We start from the raw sequence: 27,088 nt of genomic DNA, 5'->3' as shown, positions 1-27,088 counted from the left end.
GATTGTTCTCAAGGGTGGGGCTGACTTTCATTGGTTTGGTCATTCATTACACTGCAGCACTTCTCTGCCTGAAGTCTTTCTCGGATCTCATTATAACAGACCAGGTTACCTTTCTTCAGCCTTGCACACTCCTTAAAGCCAATGGTAGTGAATTGCAGCTACTTGTACCAGCTTGCGGGGGCCAATTGTTAAATTTTTAGGGATTTTGTTAATTGATTGTTAAACCATTAGTAACTTGAAATCAGCTATGGTGGGAGGATTTACACGGTGGATATCAGCAAATGCTACAAATCAGGTCTGTGTGTGGGTTTTGTTGTTTTGAGAGTTAGTTTTTAGCACCCTACTAGAACCAGGCCCAGCCACGTCTCTCTTCTAGACTAATTCAGACCTGTCTAAAATTAGTTTCTGCCTGCCTTGGTCAGTGATCATCAAATTCCATTCCCAGTACCACTTCACACCCACTAAGAAGGTTATATTAAAAAAAAAAAAAGGAAATTATATGTGTTGATGATGATTTGGAGAAATTGGAACCCTCAGACATTGCTTGTGGAAATGTAAAATAGTGCTGCTACTGTTTGGGGATTCCTCAACAAATTAAACACAGAATTATCATATGCCCCAGCAGTTCCACTCCTAGTTATATACCCAAAAAAGAACTGAAAACAAGTACACAAACAGATGCTTGTACATGAATGTGCATAGCAGCACTATTCACAATAGCCAAAAGGTGGAAACAACCCGCATGTCCATCAGTGGATGAATGGATTAACAAAAATATGGTGTATACATATAATTGAACAAAAATATATATTTATTTATAAAATGTGATAAAAATATATTGGGGGAACCTCAAAAACATTATGCTAAGTGAAAAAAGCCAGACACAAAAGACCACATATTGTATGATTCCATTTATGTGAAATATCTAGAATAGGTAAATTAAATCCATGGAGACAGAAAGCAGATTGCCTGGTGCAGGGGGAGGGAAGAATGGAGACTAACTGCTAATGGGTATGGCTTGTTCTTTTGGAGTGGTGAAACGTTTTGGAACTAGATAAAGATGGTGGTTGTACAACATTTTGAACGTGGTGAATACCACTAAACTGTAGACTTCAAAATAGTTCATGTTATGATATGTGAACTTTACCTCAATTAAAAAAATCCATTTCTGTAGATCTTTTCCAGATTTTGCTTTTATGTATAATCAAATTCTTTTGATTTGACTTTTGACCCTCCCCTAGGTATTTGCTAGAATCTAATATTAATTAAGAGGCTAGTAACAATGAAGGTAGAATAAGGAGGGCAGTAACTGGCTTTCTCCAGAGAGTCAAAGGGAAGGAAAGGTATGTCCTCCACCCCTGGGGAGGGGGGTGCTGCTCAGTCATCTAATGTAACTCAGCAAGCCCTTGGAGATCCCACCCTCACCTGAGTGTTAAAGTACTCATACAGCAAAAGCAGGCTCGCCCTAGAGAGAGTCAGCTGCTGTGAAAAATCAGATTTTCTCCATTTCATTTCACTAATATAATGATTTTTTCATATTAATGTTTTTCTAGTTATAAAATTCATATTCTTTGCTAAAAGTTTAGAAAATAAAAATATAGGAAAATGTAAAGAAAAGTAAAGACCACCCAGAATCTCACCACCCAGAGATAAGTCAGAGAAAATGTAACCACGGTTAACATTTTGGTGTAGAACATATCCCAAATTGAATTGTTGATTCTTCTCTGTACCCAGTGGTATGCTGGTAAACCAGCTCTCTGAAATAAAAGTTCTGATCTGTCGTGTTTGCTGGTGGCTGTGGTGTAAATACTGCCCCCTGTGGTAGCTACTTCCAGGCTACCAACGGGACCCCACCACACGCGAGCGGGGGAGGCGCGCTTAGCAAGCTCTCGAACTCCTCTGCGCCTGCCACGCTCCCTCAGCAGGACCCCAGTCTTTCCCCGTGCTTCCCGTCTCAGCTCCCCACCCAGCGCCACTGCTGATTCTCTCCCCTTCACCCCACGTCACCGTGTTCTGTCAGTTCTGCCTCCAAAATACCTTTAATCTCCTGACTTCTTTCTTACACTGCTGCCCTCCATAGGCCAGACCACTGTTCTCGTCTACGCTGGTGCAGGAATGTCCTTCTTGACATTCTTTCCACTCCTACCTCATTGGATTTGTTTTCCCATAACAACTAGTTAGATCTTAAAATATATACTGTATCATGCTGTATGACAATAAATGTCACCTCCAAGCGGCCTTTTTTGACCACCATCTCTCTGAACCTGGTTGATTTCCTTAATAATGCTTAAAATCAGGTATTTGTTAACTTCTAGAATTTTTTCTCTCTCCTTAGAATGTAAGCTCCATGAAGCCAAGACCATGTTGTTCTGGCACAATACTTGCCACAGAGCATATTTGCTGAATGAATGCGTGAATCAGTGAATGAACTCGTGCAATCTGTATTTTCCAAATATTGTATATTTCACAAAATTTGGGATCATACCATACATAAAGTTCTGTAACCTACTGTTAAAATTTATATTTCACTATGAAGTTTTACTTCATATCCTTATTTATTTTTTAAGAGTGTGATTTTTTAGTGGCTGTATAGCATTTTCAAGACAGCTTTTGTGGTGATTCATTGAATCATTTACCTAATAATGGACATTTGGGCTGTTTTGTGTTTTCTGCTGCTAATAATGATTTTTGGTTTTGCTTTCAATCATGTAATCTCAAGGTTTTTCTTCTAATTCTTACAGTAGAAGTCCAGTGAACATCTTGCAGATATTTCGAGTTGGCAAAGTGAATGAAACCACGGAGTTTTTGAGTCGGCTTGGCACTGTGAAGCGCTTGCTGCATGGGTCGCCTGTGCGAAGCTTTGTAGGAATCCTGTCCCGGTGAGAGTGCACCATCTTTGCCTTCTAGATTTTTCAGCCTCATACATGTGAACTGTTTCACCTTATTTTTTTCCTACACTGCATGGGTCTCTTCAGTGAAAATCAGCCAGCTTATTGCATTCCAGAGAAAATTGAACTCTTTAAATTATAATTAAATATATAATTTAAATTATGTATTTATTATTATATATACTTTAAAGTGTAGTACATGGATATGAATTGCTTCCTGAGGAAAGGTGACTCTATTTCTTGACTCTTCCATGTGTATCTAATCTAGAGATAGTCTAACACTTAAAGAGAAAGGTCTAGAAATTAGATTGCCTCTCTATTCAAAACGTAACTATAACTTTCTGTTTGCTTTGAATAACCACTGAATGTTAGGGCTGAAACTGAAGTTGCACAGAGCAGGAAAATATGATGAAACCTGGATCCTTAATTAAATACCGAAGAAGAAACTTAAAAAGAAACATACAAGATCCATCTGGAAAAAACTGTGAACTGCTATTGAAGGACTCAAAAGACACTTGCACTAACCAGAAGGATGCCAGTTTTCCTTGTATTAACCTATAAATTTAGTGCTATCACAATAACAGTACTAAAAAGATTTTTTTAAAGAAATAAGCTGATTCTACAGCACTTTTTTTTTCCCTGCCGAGGAAGATTGGCCTTCAGCTAACATCTGTGCCCATCTTCCTCTATTTTGTACATGGGATGCCACCGCAGCATGGCTTGACGAGTGATGCTAGGTCCCCATCCAGGATCCGAAGCTGTGAACCCCGGGCCACCAAAGCAGATCACTCGAACTTAACCACTATGCCACCAGGCCAGCCCAGCAGATATTTTTTAAAGATTTGACATTACCAGGGTAATTCTGAAAAAGAAAGAGTAAAGAGGGAGAATTAACCAGTCAGACATTGAAAACATATTATAAAGCTGTAGTAATTCGTATAGTAAGTAGTGCATAAATAGATGAATGAACAGAATAAATAGGCCACAAGGAAGCACAGAAACAGGCAATTTAGTATATGATAAAAGTAGCTTTTATCTCTGTAGAAGAAAGATAATTTCTCAATACTAAATATTGGGATAAATAGATAACTACCTAGAAAAAATATAAAGTTCCTCACACTTATATTGGCTCTACGTGGAGGAAAGATTTAAAAATTAAAAATAAACTGTAACAGTACTAAATGAAAAATGGGAGAATTTTTTTAAAATAATCTTTGAGTGGGAATTGCCTTTCTAAGTACGACTAAAAGCCATTTTATAGAAATAGTCCCATCTCATAATACAAAATTCAAACAGCAGATGTTTCTATAGTAAGAGGCAGAAGTGTCCCTTTACCTGCCTTCCCACGGGGAACCGTGGTTTTGCTTTGATTGCAGAGAGTTTGAATGCTAGAAGCCCCATAGGAACCTGCATAAATTCTTGAACAAGGAAGAAATGCAGGCAGCATTGGGCTTAAACATTCTTCCACTGAGCACTAGGGTGTCTTCGCCTGAAGGAGGCCGAGCCCAGAGACGGGAAAAATGGCCAGCAGCCCAGAGCTGGCCAAGATGATGATGAGAAACTGGCCATAGCTTGGTGCGTTTTAGTGGTACCTGGAACTCCTTTTGTGGGATTACTTTGAAATGCATTTTTCTTTTCATTTCGTACTATTTATTTATTGTCTTTTAATTGGTGCATTTATTTTTTTCCAGCTTTATTGAGGTATAATTGACAAATAAAAATTGTATATTTTAGGTTATACAGTGTGATTTTTTTAAGGTGTACAGTGTGATGATTTAATATACACATACATTGTAAATTAACACAAGCAAGTTAATTAACACATCCATCACCTCACATAGTTACCTTTTTTTTCTTGAGGTGAGAATGCAAGATCTGCTCTCTTAGCAAATTTCAAGTATGCAATACAATATTATTAGCTATAATCACCATGCTGTACATTGGATCTCCAGAACTTGTTCGTCTTATAACTGAAAGTTTGTACCCTTTGCCCAGCAGCTCCCCGATTCCCCTAATCCCCAGACCCTGGAAACCACAATTCTACTCTCTGGTTCTCTGAGTTTGACATTTTTAGATTCCACATATAAGTGAGGTCATGCAGTATTTGTCTCTCTGTGTCTGGCTTATTTCACTTAGCATAATGTCCTTAATTAGTACCTGTCTCTGCTAGAATTATGAGGCTATAATAAAAGATTCCTTTTTTCTAGTAAATCATTATAATGCCCTTTCTTTTTAGTGGGTTGCTCTTACCCAAAGTCGTTGAAGCCCGTGGCGTGAAAAGAACAGACATTGGAAATCTCGGGAGTGGAATCTATTTCAGCAATGCACTCAGGTTAGTATGTTATGTCCTTAATCGTGTTGCTCACACCCGTCACCAAGGAGTCGGTGCTGAGTATTTGCTGTGTGTTTCCATCTGTCCTTGGTGCGAAATTTCTCAGCCAAAAAACAGATCGTTGAAAGCAACCAGTTTCCTCAGTGTACTGTAGAAGCATGTCTTTTCTGGTGGATATTTGGGAAAATTATATTTGCAATCATCTTAGTGATTTTAGTATCCTGAGAGCTTTTATATATATTTACCCACTTAGTTGTTACAACAATCCGGAGATCAGTTCTATTGTTATCCTGTATCACAGATGAGAACACTGAGGGACAGTGAGGATATTTTGCCTAAGGTCACACAGTATTTTCTCTTTCTTCAGAGCCAGCGATCTTAGCTTCTACAGCACATGACCTCTCTTCTAAACAGTTTATCTGTTTTATATGAATTCTAAATGCCTGGAATAATATTTCATCTTCAGTATCCTTGTTAATATTTAAATCTGTCCTCATAATAGCCACAATGTATTGGGCGTCTGCCCTGTACTATTCACCAGGCTAAGTGCTTCATGTACCTTGTCTGTAAACCTCACAACTGGTGTTGTGACATCACTTTATGAAAAGGAAGCAGACTCATGGAAGTTAAGTAACTTATGTAAGGTCACAGAGCCAGTTATTTGATGGAGTCTGGGTTCAGGCCCAAGACAAAGGATCATTATCCAGGATATTTAAAGAGTTCCTATAAATCAATAAGAAAAAATAACCCAATAAGAAAATGGGCGAAAGACATGAATAAGAACCTAATAGAAGAGGAAATATGTATGGGCAATAAAATTGGAAAAGATTAGTAATGAAGAACATGCAAATTAAACCATTATGATACCATTTTATACTATCATATTGACAAATAAAAATTTAACATGTCCAGGTATTGCTAAGTCTCTAGAGCAACCTGAACTCTCAAACACTGTTGATAAGACTATAAATTGACAAACCCTGTTGAAAAAGTTTTCACGTTATCTGATATAGTCGAAGAGCATAGTTGATAGTATAACTTGGAAATCCTACAGATGGGCCTGTGAACCAGGAAGCAGTGGTTGTCAAGCCTGGCTGCACATTGGAGTCACTTGTGGAAACTTTTCAACCCTACTGGTTCTGATTTCACCTGTTAAAAAACAAAATTCAACTGAGTAAATTAGAAGATCTAATTGGCTTTATTAAATGATTCATGACTGCATCTCATCTGGCAAGCAGAGAGATACTCTGGGGGTTACATGACACAGAAGGCCTTTATATTCAGGAGAGTGGGACAAGGAAACGAAGTCATTAGCAAGTTCATTGGAGGAAAGTAAAAGTTCAGATGATGACAACTTCTCATTGGCTGAGCTGTGGCATCTTCCATTGGCTGGGCTCATTGCTGGGCAAGAAGGAAGTCTTCCTTCCTCCTGCTAGAGTAGTAAAGTAGTTGCACTTCCTGTTTTGGAGTGTAAGGTATGTCTCTTCCTGTTCGGGTCAGTAAATCATGCTTCTTCCTGTTGGGGTCAGTAACTGATGTCTTCCTATTGGGGTCTGTAATTGACATCTTCCTGTTTGGGGCAATTGACGAGGAGTGGCAGGGCATGAGAGCACCCTCTACAGACCTTCCCAACTCCAAATTTAGTTGAGGTTTCCTTTATTAATTTTAACAGGTACCCCTTTTTGATCAAGATCTTTCTTCAAAAGCATTGCTGATCAAGGGTCAGGTTTTCCAAATTCAGTAGCCTTTATCTCTTGGTGCCAGGAAGGACCTTTTCTGGGTGTTGTGTCCCATATTAGAGGGAAAGTGCACCGACTAGAAAGCGCTTGAGGCCACATTTGAGTAACAAGAAAGAGTAATAGGAAGAACTCTCAGGTGTTTCTTATTCAAAGTCTATATTCAGTCGAGGCCGTAAGCATTGGAAATCCTCTTGAAGCACTGAATTAGCATCACCTTATTAGGCATGTCATTTTTACAGAGGTTCAACAAGCCGTAGGTATAGAACAAATCCAGGTTGTGAGATGGTTCTAAACGAGGAGCCCAGACCGGAAGGTAACCAGCTGACCAAATCAAGACTGTAGATTATCAGGTGAAACTTACTGTAGCCACTGTGCTTGTTCCCTAATTTTATGCAATTGGGTTTCTACTTCTCCAGAGGCGTTTATTTATGTGCAACAGGAGGTATTTATTGCACAGACACCTCCTTGCTCAGAAAGTGGATAATCAAGGGCTATACGATTATCCAAAACTATTTTAGCTGACAAGTCAAGTGATCATTGCTGAGCTGAGACTGATTTGGCTGGGGAATTGGCCAACTCTCCTAACGTTAGGGAGATATTTCTGATCGTTTGTTCGTTGGCGCTTAGTCCGATCCGTGGAGAGAAAGCTCTCCCTGCAGGGGCAAACCCAGAATCACACGCCTCCTAGAAGTTCTCATTTCTGGCAATTATAGAGGTGAGATGAATGAGTGGGAAGCTTCTGTTTTGTTGTGGAGAGAAAATAGAACAGCGAATACAGCAAGAGCACATTGATCCCTTTATTCTTCTGCTGTCAAGGCAGTGAGTTGCAGTTTTGTAGAAGTCTTCTCACCAATGTTGATTCATAATTTGAGTCATCTTTTTCTTTTTATTTAAAGATTTTCTTTTTACTTCTTCTCCCCAAAGCCCCCCAGTACATAGTTGTATATTTTAGCTGTAGGTCCTTCTAGTTGTGGCATGTGGGATGCCACCTCAGTGTGGCTTGATGAGTGGTGCTAGGTCCGTGCCCAGGATCTGAACCAGCGTAGCCCTAGGCCACCAAAGCAGAGCGTGCGAACTTAACCATATGGCCAAGGGGCTGGCCCCAATTTGAGTCATCGTAAATGCACACTGGTGGGGGAAGGAATGCAAAACCTGAAAAATGGGGTTTCCCAGGGAGCCAGGAAGAATCAAGTGGCTGTCTTGGGTTTCCCATAGCCCAAACTGTTCATTTAATTTGCCACCATTGTTTACCCATCCTAATTTTTCTGACTCATGAGCAGACTGTTGCTGTGATACAAGGACATTATGATGGCAAAAGTCGCAATGAGAGGTCATTTTTTTGCAGAAGCAGACTGGACTTCATCCACATGTGCTACAATCTGTATAGATTGTGTTCCCGCTGCCTTTGCCTGAAAGTCAACTAGGGCATTTTCCTGGTACTCAGCTTCAGTCCTTTTAGTGTGAGTCTTGATTTTGATGCCAAGAAACAGTTTAGTTTTGTAAGTTTCCTTTCTATGAATATTCTTGAAGGTGAAGCATCTTTGCCAAGACGTCAGAGTAACTATGAATGACAATAGACTAAAAAAAAATATGGTTCATTATAATGCAGTTGATGAGGGAATTTGATTATTTCTGTGACATACATTTTCAGATAATAACTAGAATTGTGACTGATAACATTATACCAGAACATATTAGGATTTTAGAAATTTCACACAATTTCTAGAACACTTACATGACTATACAGACACAGCACACAGAAGGATTCCAATCGTGGCCAGTACTGACCATACGTAAAATTTTTTCCCATATTATTTCTAGTAGTTTTAATTACATATGTTAGAATTTTTAACCCTTAGAAGACTTTAATTTCTGGTGAAAACTAAGATGTAAGCAATTATAAACTGTCCTTTATATTAGCATTCTGTGGATTGGCAGACTTACAGATACTTTTTATAATTTCTAGAAATGTGTGCTTTTTCATAGAAAAATTCTCAGTGGGACACAAGACATATTTACTAATAGACCTAATTTTATCTTTAGTGTCTCTGCAATAAGAAGTGAGAAGTAGATAAACCTATATTCATTAATTATTATTCAATATTTTATCTTATTAGATATTCAGTAGGCTTCTATCATTTAATTTAACTTAGCAAAACTTCAAAGTTTCAAGTTGTCAAAAAGATTTGAGAAACTTTTTTGAAAATTCACCTAAAAACCTTTTGTTCTACTTACATTTTTAAATTTATTTGTGCTTAACAATTAGGTTTATATTACTTATGAAAATTTCACCATTCCAAATTATTTTTCTTGCTGACAAATTTGTAAGCCTTGGTAGAATAGAAGTATTATATTTAGTGCTGATAACTCTAAAGACATTCCTGTTTTAATTAAAGCAACAAACTTAAACTAACTTTTATTTACTAAAGATCATCTTAGATCACATGAACTTGAAAACACATTTGGGTTAGTTCCGTTTTTTTAATAATCCTGAGAACTTTAGAATGGCCAATTTTTGCAAATGCTTGCCTTCAAACCAACTAAATAGAACTATTTTACAAATCAATTTTAGCAGTACCATCCAAAGGTAGAAAGATATCACATTTACAACATGTGTGTGTGTGTATACATTTATATAGGACAAAACATACACACATACAGGCAGAGATCTTAGCAGTTTTGTTTTCGCTAGTATTTGTGGAGAGGACATTTAAGATTTTTTTATTAGCCCAATTTCCAAATGCCTCCCCCCTTTCTGATGAGAAACGTTTGCATTTCAAAGAATAGCTCTTAGGTCCTAGAGAAGATGGGGATAGAAAATTTATACCACAAAGGCACAGATTAAATGCAGGACAATTCTGTTTCCAATGTCCTGATCTTTCTAATTTCTAAGCATTTTGAGAGGAATAGGTGAGGTTTGGGGGATTGGCAAAAGGGTGAGTAGACTTTGAACTTCTAGAGCTGCACCTTTGGCCCTACAGAGATTTGCGTGACAGATGGTTGTTTCCAGCTCCCCAAAGAGCTGGACTGCAGCCTGAATGATAAAGAGGCTTATCTGCCCTTTCAATTACCTTATGTCTAGTTTGCTGCTTCATTTTTTTTTCCCCCGAGGAAGATTCACTCCAAGCTAACATCCACTACCAGTCTTCGTCTTTCTTTCTTAATCTTCCCACCCCAGCATGGCCACTGACAGATGAGTGGTGTAGGCCTGCACCCGGGAACCGAACCTGGACCCCCAAAGCGGAGCACGCCGAGCTTAAGCATTAGGCCACAGGACGGGCCCTCTAGTTTTCTTCTTTCCTTCTGTGTACATAGTTTTATTTCAGCATAGAGGAGAAGGCCAAAAATAAAATTCCTATCAGGCTCTGAATATCAGTTTCCAATTTGGCCAAATTTCTGATCATAAATTTGTTAAGTTTTTAAAAATATGTGCTTTCAGCTGGGACCAACAGTAAATATTTTTGTCAGATCAGATAAGTCCATCAATTTTAATTGTAGTTTCCCCGTGGCTGTTTAAGGGAATAACATAGCAGTTTACCAGGGTATCCCTCAGAGTCCCTTCAACTTTGAGAGGGACCCATGTGGGGACCTCCCCTGGAGGTAGTTATGGGGCATTCAAGAAGGATTTGCACAGGATCTTTCAGGGCAATCTCTTTTCCAGTGTCCCAGTTGATCACAATTAAGACATTAATCTTTGGACCAGCATTTTTTCCAAGAGGGTACCCTAGGGAGGGTGCAATGCAGGAGGCCCTGGTGTTATTTTGGGTCTCTGATCTGGGAGCTTTTGTAGCTGTATAGCTATTAACTTGGTGGATTTTTTTTTTTTTTTTTTTTTTTTGGTGAGGAAGATTGGCCCTGAGCTAACATCTATGCCAGTCTTCCTGTATTTTGTATGTGGGATGCCACCACAGCATGGCTTAATGAGTGGTGTGTAGGTCTGCGCCCAGGATCTCAACCTGCAAACCCTGGGCCACCAAAATGGAATGTGCGAACTTAACTTACGCCATTGGGCCGGCCCCACCTTGGTGGATTTTTGTTTACCATCTTGCTCCAAAGTCCTTTGAAAATGCTCGGCTATAGTCATGGTTTCAGTCAGGCCTGTGGCCTCCCTGGGTTTAGGAAATTGTTTGACTATAGCTCTTAATTCAATCATCGACCAAGGGGTGAAGGACACCTGAGGGGGCTCGTCTGCAGCCTCAGGTCGTTTTATTTTTACTCATAATTGTTTAATTGTCTCTTCAGAGTAGAAAGACCGTTCAGACACAGAATTATAAAACGTGAGTACTCAGGTGAAAAAGGACAAGAGGGGACAGTAGGAGTCACGTCCATAGTCACATCCATCCTATCATCTTTAGTTTTACGTACTTTTTGTCTGTTTAATTTTTCATTAGCCTTTTGTAATGAATCTTTTAATGAAACCGTTTTGGAATCTTCTGCATGCCAGTTAAAGTAAACATCTCACTCTGTCTGTTCTACTTGGATCCCTTGGTCTCAAGTGCATGTCTTGAATAAGCGGTTTTATCCAACTGAAATATTCCCCACGATAGCCATTGTAACTCTAGGTTGTTTATAGTAAAATCTTGCCATCTTTCTAGATATCTGCAACTTCCGGGACTATAGTTCTTAATCATAAAACCAGCAGGTGTGCTGGAAGGTGGCATGTTCAGTTTTTTGGATTTAAAGAATCCTGTTTCTTTAGCTAGCTTTTATCCACATAAAACAAGACAAACAAGCCTGGCACCTTAATATATCAGCAGTAACCAACATGTGTTACTGGGTCCTGGCCAGAAGGCGGCCCTTTGTGCACCGTCAGCAGTTGCCATAGAACTTTGGACTGGGGAATAAGAATTGAACCAGCAAACCCCAAGAACTGAGGACTGTGAACTGATTCCAAACGAAAGGGAGAAGTGCAGCTGCCACCAACAGTTTCCAGCATGGAATCTGGGCGCAGAATTAAGGGCTGGGGTTTTCCAATCAAAAATAAGCAGTAACAAGAGATTTTACTGCATCCTGGGAATTGCCATCTGAAAGGAGGGCCAGTTACATGGGGAGCTCAAACACAGCAGAGCTTGAACCGAGAGGAACATACCAGTGGTCCCTAGAAACATTGAGAAGATAGTGAACTCAGAAGGGTCCCTGGGCACCACGCCTGTGTTTGTTGTTGTCCCCAGATGTTGTCGGAAGGTTACTTTGGATCCCACCACTGCCATCAATGTGTTAAAAAACCACAATTAAACTGAGAACATTTGAAGATCGAATTGGAAGATCTAAGTGACTCATGAATGAGGCAGCATCTCATCTGGCAAGCGGAGAGATACCCCGAGGGGTCACACAACCTGGAGGGCTTTTATAATGAGGAGAGGGCAACAAGGAAAAGAAGTCATCAGCAAGGAAAAAATGAGAGTTCATTGGAGGAAAGCAAAAGTTCAGATGACAACAGCTTCTCATTGGCTGAGCTGTGGCATTTTCCATTGGCTGAGCAAGAAAGAAGTCTTCCTTCCTCCTGCTAGAGTAGTAAAGTAGTTGCACTTCCTGTTTGGGGGTGCAAGGTATGTCTCTTCCTGCTGGGGTCAGTAACTGATGCTTCTTCCTGTTGGAGTCTGTAATTGACAAAGAGTGTAGGGCATGAGAGCTCCCTCTACAGGCCTTCCCATCTTCAATATTGGTTGAGCTTTTCTTTATTAATTTTAACACACCCCACATTAATTAAATCAGGATCTCTAGGGGTGAGATTTGGTTATCAATAGATCTTAAGCTTGGTGAGTGATTATAATATGCAGCCTAGATCAAGAATCACTACCCTAGTAGAACTTGGTATACATTGACCAGGAGACATGTATAGCAATGGCTGAGAACACGGTTACTAAAACAGGAAATGATGCACATGTCTCCTGATGGTGGTATGGATTGATAAATTTTGGTGGAGTCCTATATGACCATTTAAACAAGTACACTATAGCTCCTCGTCAAATGGATGAGCCTTAGAAACATAACATGGAACAAACGTAGCTATATGATTCTATATATATGCAGAGTTCAAAAACAAGCAAAACTAAACATTATATTGTTGAGGGACACATACCTATGTGTCAGTACTATAAAAGAAAGAAAAAATAATATACACAAAAATCAAGATAGTGGTTAGATTACGTCTGAGAGGCAGGGAAGGTGATGCCATGAGGGCAACAAAGAAATATTGATGATGTTCTGTTTCTTAAACTATGTGGTATCTATATGGTTGTTTGTCTAATTATTATTCTTGAAACTTGACATTTACAGTACAAATGCTCTTTCCTATGTACAAAATATTTCAAAGTAAAATTTTTTAGATGTTAAAATATTTTTTAGAAATAAATCGGCATTCAGTTGAATTTATCCAACTTGAAATCCGTAGTGACTTTCGACAGAGTGATTTCAGTGAGAAGTATGAATAGAGCCAAATTGCGTGGATTGAGGAGCAATCAGCAAACAAGCAAGGAGAGACAGTCATTGAGCTCTGTGGAAAGTGTGGCAGGAAAGGAAGGAGATGGAGGGAGAAAGCTGGAGGCAAAGTTAAGGGCCACATGTTAGTTACAGGGAAAGAGGTTATAGCAGGAATGGGAGAAATCGATTATTAAAAACAGAAGTGTGAGTCTTGGAGGGGCCAGAACAAACGGTCACCAGGCAACACTTCTCCATTTTGGTCTTGATCTTTGATAAAATAGAAGTATGTCCAAAAAGTGTACCTCCTAAAGGTGTCCTAGCCTGTGTTCCTAGTAGCAAAAGTTGCTTTCTTAAAGCTGCTGATTCCTGAAGAAAGTTACAGCAAAATTTCTCCTTTAGATGTCATTTGAAATTTCTGTTTTCCATTTGGATTCTGAAGGCTTTGCGAGAATACAGTGCCTGTCTTCCCCTTTCACTAATTCTTGCTTACTTGGTATTTAATGTCCTTTCTGAACTTTATGGCAGGGAATTAATCTACTTTTTCTTAATTAATATGGTGGGGTTTTTTCCTTCTCTTTCACCACTCTGCTCTTTACTATACCAAAATGTATATTTTAGTAGTTAATGAAGACTAGGGGAAACAGTGGAATTCCTCTCTCCCCAGAAACAAAGTGCTTTGAGCGCTGATTAGCACAACAGAAGGGCAATATATGTGTTCGAAACATTAAGGTTTTAAATAAGTAAGTGAATAATGAAGTTCTAAATTGAATCTTCAGAGATATTTCAGTTCAGTAGAATTTGGAACATTCTACCAGCAAAGTCTTTTAAACAATATATCCTATATATATAATGAAGTGTTATTGCCACGTAACTGTAGATTATAAATATGTACTTATTTCCTTTCACATGCAGTACAAGTACTAAGTATTCCCACCCAGGAGAGACAGACGGCACCAGACTCTTGGTCATCTGTGAAGTAGCCCTTGGAAAGTGCATGGACTTACACAAGAAGGACTTCTCCTTAGTGGAAGCACCACCGGGTTATGACAGTGTCCACGGGGTTCCAGGAACAGCCACTGTTCCCACGGACTTCGAGGTATTTATGTCAAGAAACAGGCAGAGAGGCTCCTGCTTTTATTAAATATGCTTGATTTAAATAATTGTTGTATCTACCGTCTGAACTTGATATTTTCTAAACTAGCAAATGTGAAATTCTGCTTTTGTGAAAACATTTGCCAATAAAGGGTTTTTTTCACTAACTATTCATTTCTGTTTGCTCTAGGATGATGAATTTGTTGTGTATAAAAGTAATCAGGTTAAAATGAAATATATTGTTAAATTTTGCATAGCTGGAGATGAAATAAAGGACTTTCATCCTTGTGATAGTACTGAATTAGAGGAACAGAGACCTGAGTTTTCAAATTTCTCAAAGGTTGAAGGTAAGACAGTTTTCTTGAATGCTGTTTTATGTGATATTTATGGAACTCAAATGTTATGTTTTCTTTTTCTTTCTTTTTTTTTTAAAGATTTTATTTTTCCTTTTCCTCTCAAAAACCCCCGGTAGAAAGTTGTGTATTTTTAGCTATGGGTCCTTCTAGTTGTGGCATGTGGGACGCCACCTCAGCATGGCCTGATGAGTGGTGCCATGTCCACACCCAGGATTCGAACTGCCGAGACCCTGGGCCGCCGAAGCAGAGTGCACGAACTTATCCACTCAGCCACGGGGCTGGCCCCCAAATTTATATTTTCAGTGGAATTTATATGCATGTTTGGTAACTATATCTATGACCTCATACATAAATTTTTACTTCCTTTTTTATTTTGTAAAAATAAAATCCAGGATGATTAAGAGAGGTTAAATGATCTCAAAATTACATATTACTTCATTAACACACTAAAGTTGAGCTTGTCCACCTCAGGAAAGCCAACACTAAAACCCACTGAACCAACTGAAGATGTCAAAGTGCAAAACGTATAATGGGGATTGGTGGAATACACAGAAACTGCAGCTTTAGAGTCAGGAAACTTGGGTTCACGTGTCAACTTGCCACTTACTAGGCTGTGCAAAATTGGACAAACTGCATAAACTTTCTGGGCTTCAGCTTCTTTCCCGTTGGTATAAGATCACTATCTGTATTAAATGAAGGTATTCCAAAATTTGTAATGTGCAGCTTATATATTAGTAGTACTAATATTTTTTAAATAAATATTTTTATATAAAACATATATTTATATGAAAGGATGATAGCTTCTCAGAAAATCACAAGCCCAAACTATTAGAATATTAATTAATAGCATTATAAAAACACATTAACATTTCTAACTGTCATCAAATTATTTTTTATCAAAAATTTATGATTTCATATATGAGAAGATGACTCCTCTGTTTTCTCTGGGAGTCATTAAATGAAATGTCTGGTAAAAGAGTGTATAATTATATATATCTAACTGTATTTTTGTACCACATAGTGCATGTAGCACATGAACATTTTTATAATGCTATACTAAGAATTTGATTCAGTCTCCCTTGGACTGAAGCTCTGAGGAGTCTCATGTTGCTCCAACATGCTTTTGTGGCACAAAAGATAAGAGTGACTGACCAATTCAAAACTACAAGTCAGGGAATGTAGATATCTAGATTCATGCTTAAGCTACGCTTATTTAGATATTCATCAGACCTCTATGTGTTTGTGTGTACGTTTAAATGTATGTCTTTCGAGTAATAGCATTACTTCGAGGAGTCTCTGGATCCAAAAGGCAGGGTATCTGTTGAGAATGGTGCCCCCATTTTTCTCATGTGGGTTCACTTACTTTTGAGAATTGGCTATTGAAAAATCATCAAATGCTATTTGTCCATTTTTCCTAAAATATAATGTGTGAAGGGAAAGGGAAGGAATAAAGATCAAGGTAACAAAAGTAGACAGTGCAGGGATGGTTTTGAAAGCTAACATTATCATTTTAAATACGTAGATTACCAGCTACCAGACAGCAAACCTTTCAGCAACATCAAGTCCGGCCTTCAGGATGCCTCTGGGAATTCAGTTCCTCTTGAAGATGTTCACATCAAGGGGAAAATTATAGACTTTGTAGCCCAGGTATGCTCTTTGTGGTTTTATGATACTTAAACTAAGTGGATGTAAATCATAAATGAGAATTTGATTATAGTTGCATGAACAAAACAAAACAAGCATTTCTAAAATTCTACATAGCAGGACCTGTTCTAGGCTCCAGGCATAGAGCAATGAGCAATACAAAAACTCTGCCCTTGTTGAAAATACATTTTATTCGGGGACTAGGCAATAAACATGATGAATAAATAAGATACAGCCATGCATTGCTTAATGACAGGGACACATTTTAAGAAACATGTCATTAGGCGATTTTGTCATTGTATGAACATCATAGGGTGTACTTACACAAACCTACATGGTATAGCCTACTACACACCTAGGCTACATGGTACTAATCTTATAGGACCACCATCGTGTATGTGGTCTGTCAGTGACTGAAACATTGTTACGTCCTTAACTCTGAGTGAAATGGAAACCTTTAAAAGATGTTTGGCAGAAGAATGAGTTGATCAGACCCATGTCATGACAGATCACACTAGCCATCCTGTTGAAAACAGTCTACAGTTAGAAACATCTTAGGTCAAGTTCTGTGGAAAACAGACTCTAGATGAAAATTTGTTTTCAGGAAACTTGTTGAGAAGTGCTCTCAGGAGCAACACCTGTAAGAAAGTGAGAGAGACAGGACCTGGCAAAAGGAGATGTTGAACATGACACAGGACTACCAGAGTCCTCAGATGGTCTCTGAAGCTGAGGTTGCCCTTCAGAGACGAGGCTGGGGCTGGGCTTTGTCCTCCCACAGGGACCCATCATTGGACGTGGTTGCCACTGGCGAGGGGTTATAACCTTGAGTAAGGTAGTTCACCTTTGGCCAAAAACAGTGTCTGGGGAGGAACTCAGCAGATGATGCTCTCAGCAGCCTTGGGCCTGAAAGGGACATCTGGGAGCATACCACAGCATCAAATGTAGGTAACTATTGAAATAATTCAATCAAGGATATTGGTGACTTGACCAAAATGTTAGCTGTGGGGGTGGTAAGAAGTGATTGGGTCTGGCAAAGGTTTGAAAGTAGAATCAATAAGTTTTGCTGATGGATATGGAAGATGAGAGATCAGGAGTCAAGGATGACACCAGGTTTTTTGACCTGAGTGACTAGAAGGATTAAATGTGTTTGCAGTTACTGAAACGGGCAAGGCAGTGAGAGGGCAGATTGGGGGACTATCAGGAGGTCCTCTTTGGCCATATAATGTAAGATGCTGATGGCCAGATGGAAAAGCCAAGTAGGCAGTGAGACATTTGAGTCTAGAGTTCAGGGAAAAGTTAACTCCAGCTGGGAGTTATAAATTGGAGAGTCACCAGTATTTAGCTACAACTTAAAGTCATGAGACCACATTAGGTCACCAAGAGAATCGGTGTAGAGAGGGAAGAGAAAGCTAACATTTAGAGGATAGGTGGATGAGGCTGAATTAACAAAGGAGACTGAGAGGGAATAGCCAGTGGGATGCACACACAAGGGAAACCAGCTTCTCTGGAAGTTGAACAAAGAGGAAAGAATGGTCAACTCTGTCGAACCCTGCTGATAGATCAAGTAAAATAAAGGCTGAGACTTGACCATTGGATATAGCAATAAAGAGATCATTGGTGACCTTGACAATCACCTTTTTGATGGAGTAGTGAGGGTAAATGCCTAATCAGAGTGAGTTCAAGAGCAAATGAGTTCCAGCGACCCAGCTCTGTGGCCCAGGGGGAAACTCTACAGTCTCACAGAAGCCTCAGCGATAGCCTCTGCACAGCACTAGTAGAGAGCACCCACCTGGCAACCACAAGGCTGGAAGACCCTGGGACAAAAGTAGCATAGCTAGGCAAGCTAACCACAGACTGAGGAAAATGCCCATAGCTCTGCTGTGACCTATAGTGGACAAGCGACATTTTGTGGGTGCTGACAGTGACAGAGCTGCAAATATAAGTGATCCTGCCCCTGGCCGCTGGGAAAGCCCATAACACCGCTGCAGACCCTAAGGAGGGAACATGTCTAGGTGGTCTGCAACAGTAGGCACCATCAGTCTGAAGCCCCCCTGTGACGGCCTCCACAGCTGAAGAGGGAGTCACAGGATCACTGTGACTGCGAGGAGGGGCCCAGGCCCAGTTAGCAACAGCTGATAGGGTTCCTGGTTGGAGCAGTATAAACAGCGGTCCCCCCACCACACCAGTAGAAACAAGTGGAAGCAGTAACTAAACTCTATCTCTATGCAGAGGCACAAATCTATACCATCAAGCAATATGAAAAAATATATTAAATCTCCAGAACAGAAGGATAATGACAAACACACAGAAAACAATCCCAAAGACAATGAAATATACAACCTAAATGATGATGACTTCAAAACAGCCATCATTAAAAAACTCAATGAGTTAAAAGAGAATTCAGATAGACAACTCAACGAGTTCAGGAGCTATGTCACAAAAGAGTTTGATACTATAAAGAAGAACCAAACAGAAATACTGGAAATGAAGAACACAAGAGAGGAGATTAAGAAAAATCTAGACGCACTGAACAGTAGGGCCGACAATATGGAGGAAAGAATTAGCAATTTGGAAGATAGGAATATAGAAATGCTGCAGGCAGAGGAGGAGAGAGAGCTAAGACTAAAAAGAAATGAAGAAACTCTCCGAGAATTATCTGACGCAATTAGGAGATGCAACCTAAGGATTATAGTATACCAGAGGGAGAAGCGAGGGAGAAGGGGGCAGAAAGCCTGTTCAAAGAAATAATGGCTGAGAACTTCCCAAACCTGGGGAGAGAGATGGAACTTCATGTGACAGAAGCCAATAGATATCCAAACTTTATCAATGCAAGTAGACCAACCCCAAGACATATAGTAGTGAAGCTAGCAAAAGTCAACGACAAGGAGAGAATACTAAGGGCAGCCAGGCAGAAGAAATTAACCTACAAAGGAACCCCCATCAGGCTTTCAGCACATTTCTCAGCAGAAACTTTACAGGCTAGAAGAGAGTGGAATGATATATTCAAAAATCTGAAGGACAAAAACCTGCAGCCGAGAATTCTCTACCCAGCAAAAATATCCTTCAAATACAATGGAGAAATAAAAACTTTCCCAGATAAACAAAAATTAAGGGAGTTCATTGCCACCAAACCACCTCTTCCAGAAATGCTCAGGAAAACCCTCATTCCTGAAAAATCAAAAAAAGGAAAGGGACTACAAAACCAAGAGCAAAGGAGATAAGTAGAAGGACAACAACAGAGAGTAGCAGCTCTCCACCAGAACAGACTAAACCATGGTACGAGAAACAAAGGAAATTGAAGAGAACCGGAAAACAAGACATAAAATGGCAGCGGTAGGCCCCCACATACCAATAATCACTCTAAATGTAAATGGATTAAACTCTCCAATCAAAAGACACAGAGTGGCAGGATGGATCAAAGAACAAGACCCAACAATATGCTGCCTCCAGGAAACACACCTCAGCCCCAAAGACAAACACAGACTCAGAGTGAAGGGATGGAAGACAATACTCCAAGCTAATAATGAACAAAAGAAAGCAGGTGTCGCTATACTAATATCAGACAAAGTAGACTTCAAAGCAAAACAGGTAAAGAAAGACAAAGAGGGACAGTATATAATGATAAAAGGGACTCTCCGCCAAGAAGACATAACACTTGTAAATATATACATACCCAACACAGGAGCACCAAAATTTGTAAAGCAATTCTTAACAGAACTAAAAGAAGACATCAACAACAATACTATAGTAGTAGGGGACCTCAACACCCCATTAACACCAATGGATAGAACATCCAGACAGAAAATCAACAAGGAAATTATAGAATTAAATGAAAAATTAGATCAGATGGACTTAATAGATATATATAGAACACTTCATCCAAAAACAGCAGGCTACACATTCTTCTCAAGTGCGCATGGAACATTCTCAAGAATAGACCATATTTTGGGAAACAAAGCAAGCTTCAATAAATACAAGACAGTTCAAATAATATCAAGCATCTTTTCTGATCAAAATGTTATGAAACTAGAAATCAACTACAAGAATAAAGCAGAGAAAGGTGCAAAAATGTGGAGACTAAACAACACGCTACTGAACAAACAATGGATTATTGAAGAAATTAAAGAACAAATCAAATATTATCTGGAGACAAATGAAAATGAGAACACGTCATACCAAATCATTTGGGATGCAGCAAAAGCAGTCCTAAGAGGGAAATTCATCGCAATACATGCTCACCTCACAAAACAAGAAAAAGCTCACATAAGCAACCTCAAACGACGCCTAACAGAATTAGAAAAAGAAGAACAAACAAAGCCCAGAGTCAGTAGAAGGAGGGAAATAATAAAAATAAGAGCAGAAATAAACGATATTGAAACTAAAAAGACAGTAGAAAGGATCAATGAAACAAAGAGTTGGTTCTTTGCAAAACTTAACAAAATCGACAAACCCTTGGCCAGACTCACCAAGAAATCTCAAATAAATAAAATTAGGAATGAGAGAGGAGAAATCACAACAGATAGCAAAGAAATACAAGGGATCATAAGAGAATACTATGAAAAACTATATGCCAACAAATTGAACAACCTAGAAGAAATGGACAAATTCCTGGACTCTTACAACCTCCCCATACTGAACCAGGAAGAAATGGAGAATCTGAATAGGCCAATCACAAGTAAAGAAATAGAAACAGTAATCAAAAACCTCCCCAAAAATAAGAGTCCAGGACCAGACGGCTTCTCTGGAGAATTCTACCAAACATTCAAAGAAGATTTAATACCTATCCTTCTCAAACTATTGCAGAAAATTGAGGAAGATGGAGTACTCCCTAACACATTCTATGAAGCCAACATCACTCTGATCCCCAGACCTGACAAGGACAACACAAAGAAGGAGAACTACAGGCCGATATCACTGATGAACATAGATGCAAAAATCCTCAACAAAATTCTGGCAAACCGAATACAGCAATACATCAAAAAGATTATACACCATGATCAAGTGGGATTTATACCAGGGACACAGGGATGGTTCAATATCCGCAAGTCAATCAACGTGATACACTACACTAACAAAATGAGAAATAAAAACCACATGATCATCTCAATAGATGCAGAGAAAGCATTCGACAAGATCCAACACCCATTTATGATAAAAACCCTCAATAAAATGGGTATAGAAGGAAAGTACCTCAACATAATAAAGGCCATATATGACAAACCCATAGCCAACATCATACTCAACGGACAAAAACTGAAAGCCATCCCTCTGAGGACAGGAACAAGACAAGGGTGCCCACTTTCACCAATCCTATTCAACATAGTACTGGAGGTGTTGGCCAGAGCAATTCAGCAGGAAAAGGAAATAAAAGGAATCCAAACAGGCAATGAAGAAGTAAAACTCTTGCTGTTTGCAGACAACATGATCTTATGTATACAAAACCCCAAAGAATCCATAGGAAAACTATTAGAAACAATCAACAGCTACAGCAAAGTTGCAGGGTATAAAATCAACATACATAAATCAGTAGCATTTCTATACACTAACAATGAACCAACAGAAAAAGAACTCAAGAACTCATTCCCATTCACAATCGCAATGAAAAGAATAAAATACCTTGGGATAAATTTAACCAAGGAAGTGAAAGATTTATACAATGAAAACTACAAGACTTTCTTGAAAGAAATTGATGACGACATAAAGAGATGGAAAGACATTCCATGCACATGGATTGGAAGAATAAACATAGTTAAAATGTCCATACTACCTAAAGCAATCTACAGATTCAGTGCTATCCCAATCAGAATCCCAAGGACATTCTTTACAGAAATTGAGCAAAGAATCCTAAAATTCATATGGGGCAACAAAAGACCACGAATTGCTAAAGCAATCCTGAGTAAGAAAAACAAAGCCCGAGGAATCACAATCTCTGATTTCAAAACATACTACAAAGCTACAGTCATCAAAACAGCATGGTACTGGTACAAGAACAGGTGCACAGATCAGTGGAACAGAATTGAAAGCCCAGAGATAAAACCACACATCTATGGACAGCTAATCTTTGACAAAGGAGTTGAGGGCACACAATGGAGAAAAGAAAGTCTCTTCAACAAATGGTGCTGGGAAAACTGGACAGCCACATGTAAAAGAATGAAAATTGACCATTCTTTTTCACCATTCACAAAAATAAACTCAAAATGCATTAAAGACCTAAAGATTAGGCCTGAAACAATAAGTCTTCTAGAAGAGAATATAGGCAGTACACTCTTTGACATCAGTTTCAAAAGAATCTTTTCGGACACTATAACTCCTCAGATGAGGGAAACAATAGAAAGAATAAACAAATGGGACTTCATCAGACTAAAGAGTTTCTTCAAGGCAAGGGAAAACAGGATTGAAACAAAAAAACAGCCCACTAATTGGGAAAAAATATTTACAAGCTACATATCCGACAAAGGATTAATATCCATAATATACAAAGAACTCACACAGCTTAACAACAAAAAAAACAAACAACCCAATCAAAAAATGGGCAGAGGACATGAACAAACATTTCTCCAAAGAAGATATAAGTATGGCCAATAGACACATGAAAAGATGTTCATCATCAGTAATCATCAGGGAAATGGAAATCAAAACTACACTAAGATATCAGCTTACACCCGTTAGATTGGCAAAAATATCCAAAACCAAAAGTGACAAATGTTGGAGAGGTTGTGGAGAAAAAGGAACCCTCATACACAGTTGGTGGGAATGCAAACTGGTGCAGCCACTATGGAAAACAGTATGGAGATTTCTCAAAAAGGTAAAAATAGAAATACCCTATGACCCAGCTATCCCACTACTGGGTATCTATCCTAAGAACCTGAAATCAGCAATTCCAAGAATGCCATGCACCCCTATGTTCATCGCAGCATTATTTACAATAGCCAAGACGTGGAACCAACCTAAATGCCCAGAAACTGATGACTGGATAAAGAAGATATGGTATATATACACAATGGAATACTACTCAGCCATAAAAAGGACCAAATTTTTCCATTCGCATCAACATGGATGGACCTTGAGGGTATTATGTTGAGCGAAATAAGCCAGACAGAGAAAGACGAACTCTGTATTACCCCACTTATAGGTGGAAGTTAACGCATAGACATGGAGAACTGATCGGTGGTTACCAGGGAAAAGGGGTGGGGGGAGGGCACAAAGGGTGAAGTGGTGTACCCACAACATTACTAACAATAATGTACAACTGAAATCTCACAAGGTTGTAATCTATCATAATCTTAATAAAAAATTTTTTTTTTAATTTAAAAAAAATAAAAAAATAAAAAATGAAAAGAGAGAATGGAAGGAAAGAGTTTGGAGACAGAGGAGAGAAAATGGGACAGTAGCTGAAGAGAAATAGGGTCAGAGTGTTTTCTTTTTTCTTTTGAGATGTGAGAAATCATAACATATATGTGAGCCAGTGCAAGAGAGAAAAACTGATGATCCAGTAAAGAGAGTACAATATGTGTGTGTGTTCACACCACCAAGCAGTTAACTCAGTTCTGACACTATCTACCTGGAGATAGCATCAAATCCTGCAGGTTCAGGGCTCAGTCCCACAAGACTGCTCTACTCCTCACCACTTCAGATGCCAGGCACAGGTCCCAGGCTGTTACCTGTGCTTCTGACTGACTGGCTATAGATCAGAGGTTCCAACAGCCCCCTTCTTGGGTTTGACTAATTTGCTAGAGTGACTCACAGAACTCAGAGAAACATTTTACTTACTAGATCACTGGTTTATTCTAAAAGAATATAACTCAGGAACAACCGGTTGGGAGAGATGCACAGGGCAGTGGATGTGGGAAGGGATGCAGAGCTTCCATGCTATCTGGGCATGCCACTCTCCCCCATATCTTCATGTGTTCACCAGCCTGGAAGCTCTCTGAATCCTGTCCTTTTGGGTTTTTATGGAGGCTTCATTACGTTGGCATGTTTGATTAAATCATTGGTCACTGGTGATTGAGCTCAATGTCCAACCCCTCTCCCCTCCCCTGAGGTCAGAGGATGGGGCTGGAAGTTCCAACCCCTCTAGTCACTTTGTTGATTCTCCTGGCAACAAGCCCCCATCCTTAGGTGCTTTCCAAAAATCACCTCATTAACATAAACTCAGGTATCGTGGAAAGAGAATATTAAAAGACACCTACATTGTTCCTATCACTTAGGACATTCCAAGGGTTTTAGGAGCTCTCGTGCCAGAAATGGATTCTAAGACCAAATATATATTTCCTATTATAAATCACAATATCACAGGGGGGATTTGCTGGAGATGGATCCTTTTGTAGGTGGGAGAGGATGGGAGCCAATCCTTAGGTGCAGTGCTTGGCCCCAGCCAGAAGCTTGCAGCTAGTTCATCCATGGTCACGAGATGGAAAGTGGAGGTCATGGGCACACATTGGGTAGGTAGAGGTCATGGGCACACATTCGGGTAGGTGGCCAGATGTGGTGAAGCTTGGAAAGTTCTCAGTATTCTAAAACTGAATTTGTTTTCTAAGATTTGACCTCATCGTTGGCTTCTAACACTAAAGGTTGCTTTCAATAACTATAAAGTCATCTTAGGAAAGTAAGATTGTGATATTCCTATCCCTTCAGTGGGAAATCACCTTAAGCTGGGAAGATGGGATGGGATGGGGTGGGAAAGAGCATGCTACCTGTAGACACAAATAACCAGTAGCCATTCTATGGATAAGAGAGATAAGGTGAATTTTATTTGAGCCAACCTGAGGATTATAACCTGGGAGAGAAGCCTTCACAAAGGAAGTAAGTGCTCCAGAGAAGCATGGTTTTCAGTACAGTTTTACACCTTTTTAGAACAAAGAACATAGATCAGACATACTCAGGATACATATTCATCTAAGTTTCAAAGAGGTATTCAGTTGCAAATTAGCAGGTTAACATGACCTGATGTCCAGGAAAGGAAACTTACCTTCAGGAGTACTGATACCAGCATTCCCGGTACTGGCACCGATACTGGTGTGTAAGAAAGAAAATATGCCTCCTTATCATCAAAGAGTGCATTCTTTGACTTTGAGATAATGTTTAATGCATTCTTTACTTTAGTGGTTAAAGCAGATGTACAATGTATGTTTGATAGGCCATAAATCAGGCTTCCTTAGTTCAAGCTGAATAAGGTTTAATCCAGAATAGCCATCCCATATACCTCAGTATATGAAAATTTCTTATAATTTTCTCCATTTGATCGATAATCTTTCAGTAGAAAGCATTGACGGTCAAAATATTGTCCCTTGGTGCCAGGGTAGTTGCTGCCTGCTCTGGGTCCGTCATGTCCCTAGGTGCTAGGTTTTTATTTCATTGATTTGCTCAGTTATCCACATTGTGGGGGCAATAGATGGATATAATGGATAAGCAGAGAGGTATATATAGACAGGGGAAGCATTTCATAGGTCATATAATTTGTCAGTTATTTTTAGATTGTCACACAAACATTGTACATGTGCTTTTACGTGACTTCTTATGATTACATTGTTTATAACAATTATAGAACAGATATAGTAACAATGGTAATAAATTTATTCTCATTCTGGTTTCGAGGTATTTGTCTTGGTCAAAGTCGGGCGTTAGAAACAGGAGTTGAAATCCACTCAGGCTGAGGAGCCTTTTTAAGTGTGGATCCATGAGTCTATGCCCTTTAATTTTGCAGTGCATGGATTGGTTAAAAGTACCTGATATGGTCCTTTCCAATGGTGCTGCAAACAGTCTTTTATTTGATGCCTCTTCCAGTAAACAAAATTTCCAGGTTGTAGTCCATGATCCTTAAGGTCTTCATCTCCTGGGAGCTCGCTGTGAAAGGAATCAGCTACCAACCGTTCATTTCTTTTAAGGTGCCTTAATAAGATCTTGACAATAATGTAATGTATCTCCCTTGGGCACAGTTGGTTCATACATTTCCTCATCTAATTCCATAGACCGTCCTGTTATTATCTGTAAAGTAGACAGCCGATGTTTACCAAACAGTGTAGATCTAAGATTGAGAAGTACTAGTGGAAGAGCTTTTGGCCATGAGAGATTAAATGCTTCTGAAAGCTTTGCCAATTGAGTTTTGATAGTGACATTCCTTCTTTTCACTAATCCTGAGGACTGGGGATGGTAAGCACAGTGAAAGTGCTGCCTTAGTGGCCAGTGTCACGGAAAGATTTAATTACTGGTCCAGTGAAATGAGTTCCCCAGCCACTTTGTAACTTGGTAGGAATCCACCAAACAGGAATTATCCTTTCCAATAACAATTTACCTACTGTTAAAAGCCATTGCTCTTCTGCAAGGAAAGGCCTCAACCCAATGTGAAAACATATGAATCATTACTAAGATATATTTGAACAAAGGCCAGCTGCCAGACCCTAAAGGGTCCCTTAGGAAGGGGAAAGTGACCTTGTGACTCAGGAAGTGGTTTCCCAAGATTATATTTAGGGCATATGGCATAACAAGCATATGCTTTATGAGCTGCTGTGGGAGAAAGCTTTCTAAAATATTGTTTTCCCCCTAAAATCATCTCTTCAGGTGCCCAGTGAGTTAAAGGATGTGCATGTTGAAGTAACAGCAATTGCACTCCAACCG

At 39.3% G+C, this 27,088-nt stretch overlaps 1 protein-coding gene across 4 annotated transcripts in view; it reads left to right on the top strand.

Annotated features, from left to right (window-relative positions):
- Nucleotides 1-27,088, top strand: part of PARP4 (poly(ADP-ribose) polymerase family member 4) — a 129,677-nt gene that overhangs the window by 21,639 nt on the left and 80,950 nt on the right. For all 4 annotated transcript variants that reach the window (XM_046664101.1, XM_046664099.1, XM_046664100.1 and 1 more), the window contains 5 exons: nucleotides 2,742-2,879; nucleotides 5,125-5,220; nucleotides 14,295-14,478; nucleotides 14,665-14,821; nucleotides 16,353-16,477. In XM_046664101.1, the coding sequence (XP_046520057.1) occupies nucleotides 2,742-2,879; nucleotides 5,125-5,220; nucleotides 14,295-14,478; nucleotides 14,665-14,821; nucleotides 16,353-16,477 (700 nt within the window). The remainder of the gene's footprint in view (nucleotides 1-2,741; nucleotides 2,880-5,124; nucleotides 5,221-14,294; nucleotides 14,479-14,664; nucleotides 14,822-16,352; nucleotides 16,478-27,088) is intronic.

Source organism: Equus quagga, chromosome 6, assembly GCF_021613505.1.
Source record: "Equus quagga isolate Etosha38 chromosome 6, UCLA_HA_Equagga_1.0, whole genome shotgun sequence".
Lineage (NCBI taxonomy): Eukaryota > Metazoa > Chordata > Mammalia > Perissodactyla > Equidae > Equus > Equus quagga.
This window is presented reverse-complemented; position numbering and strand designations above follow the sequence as displayed.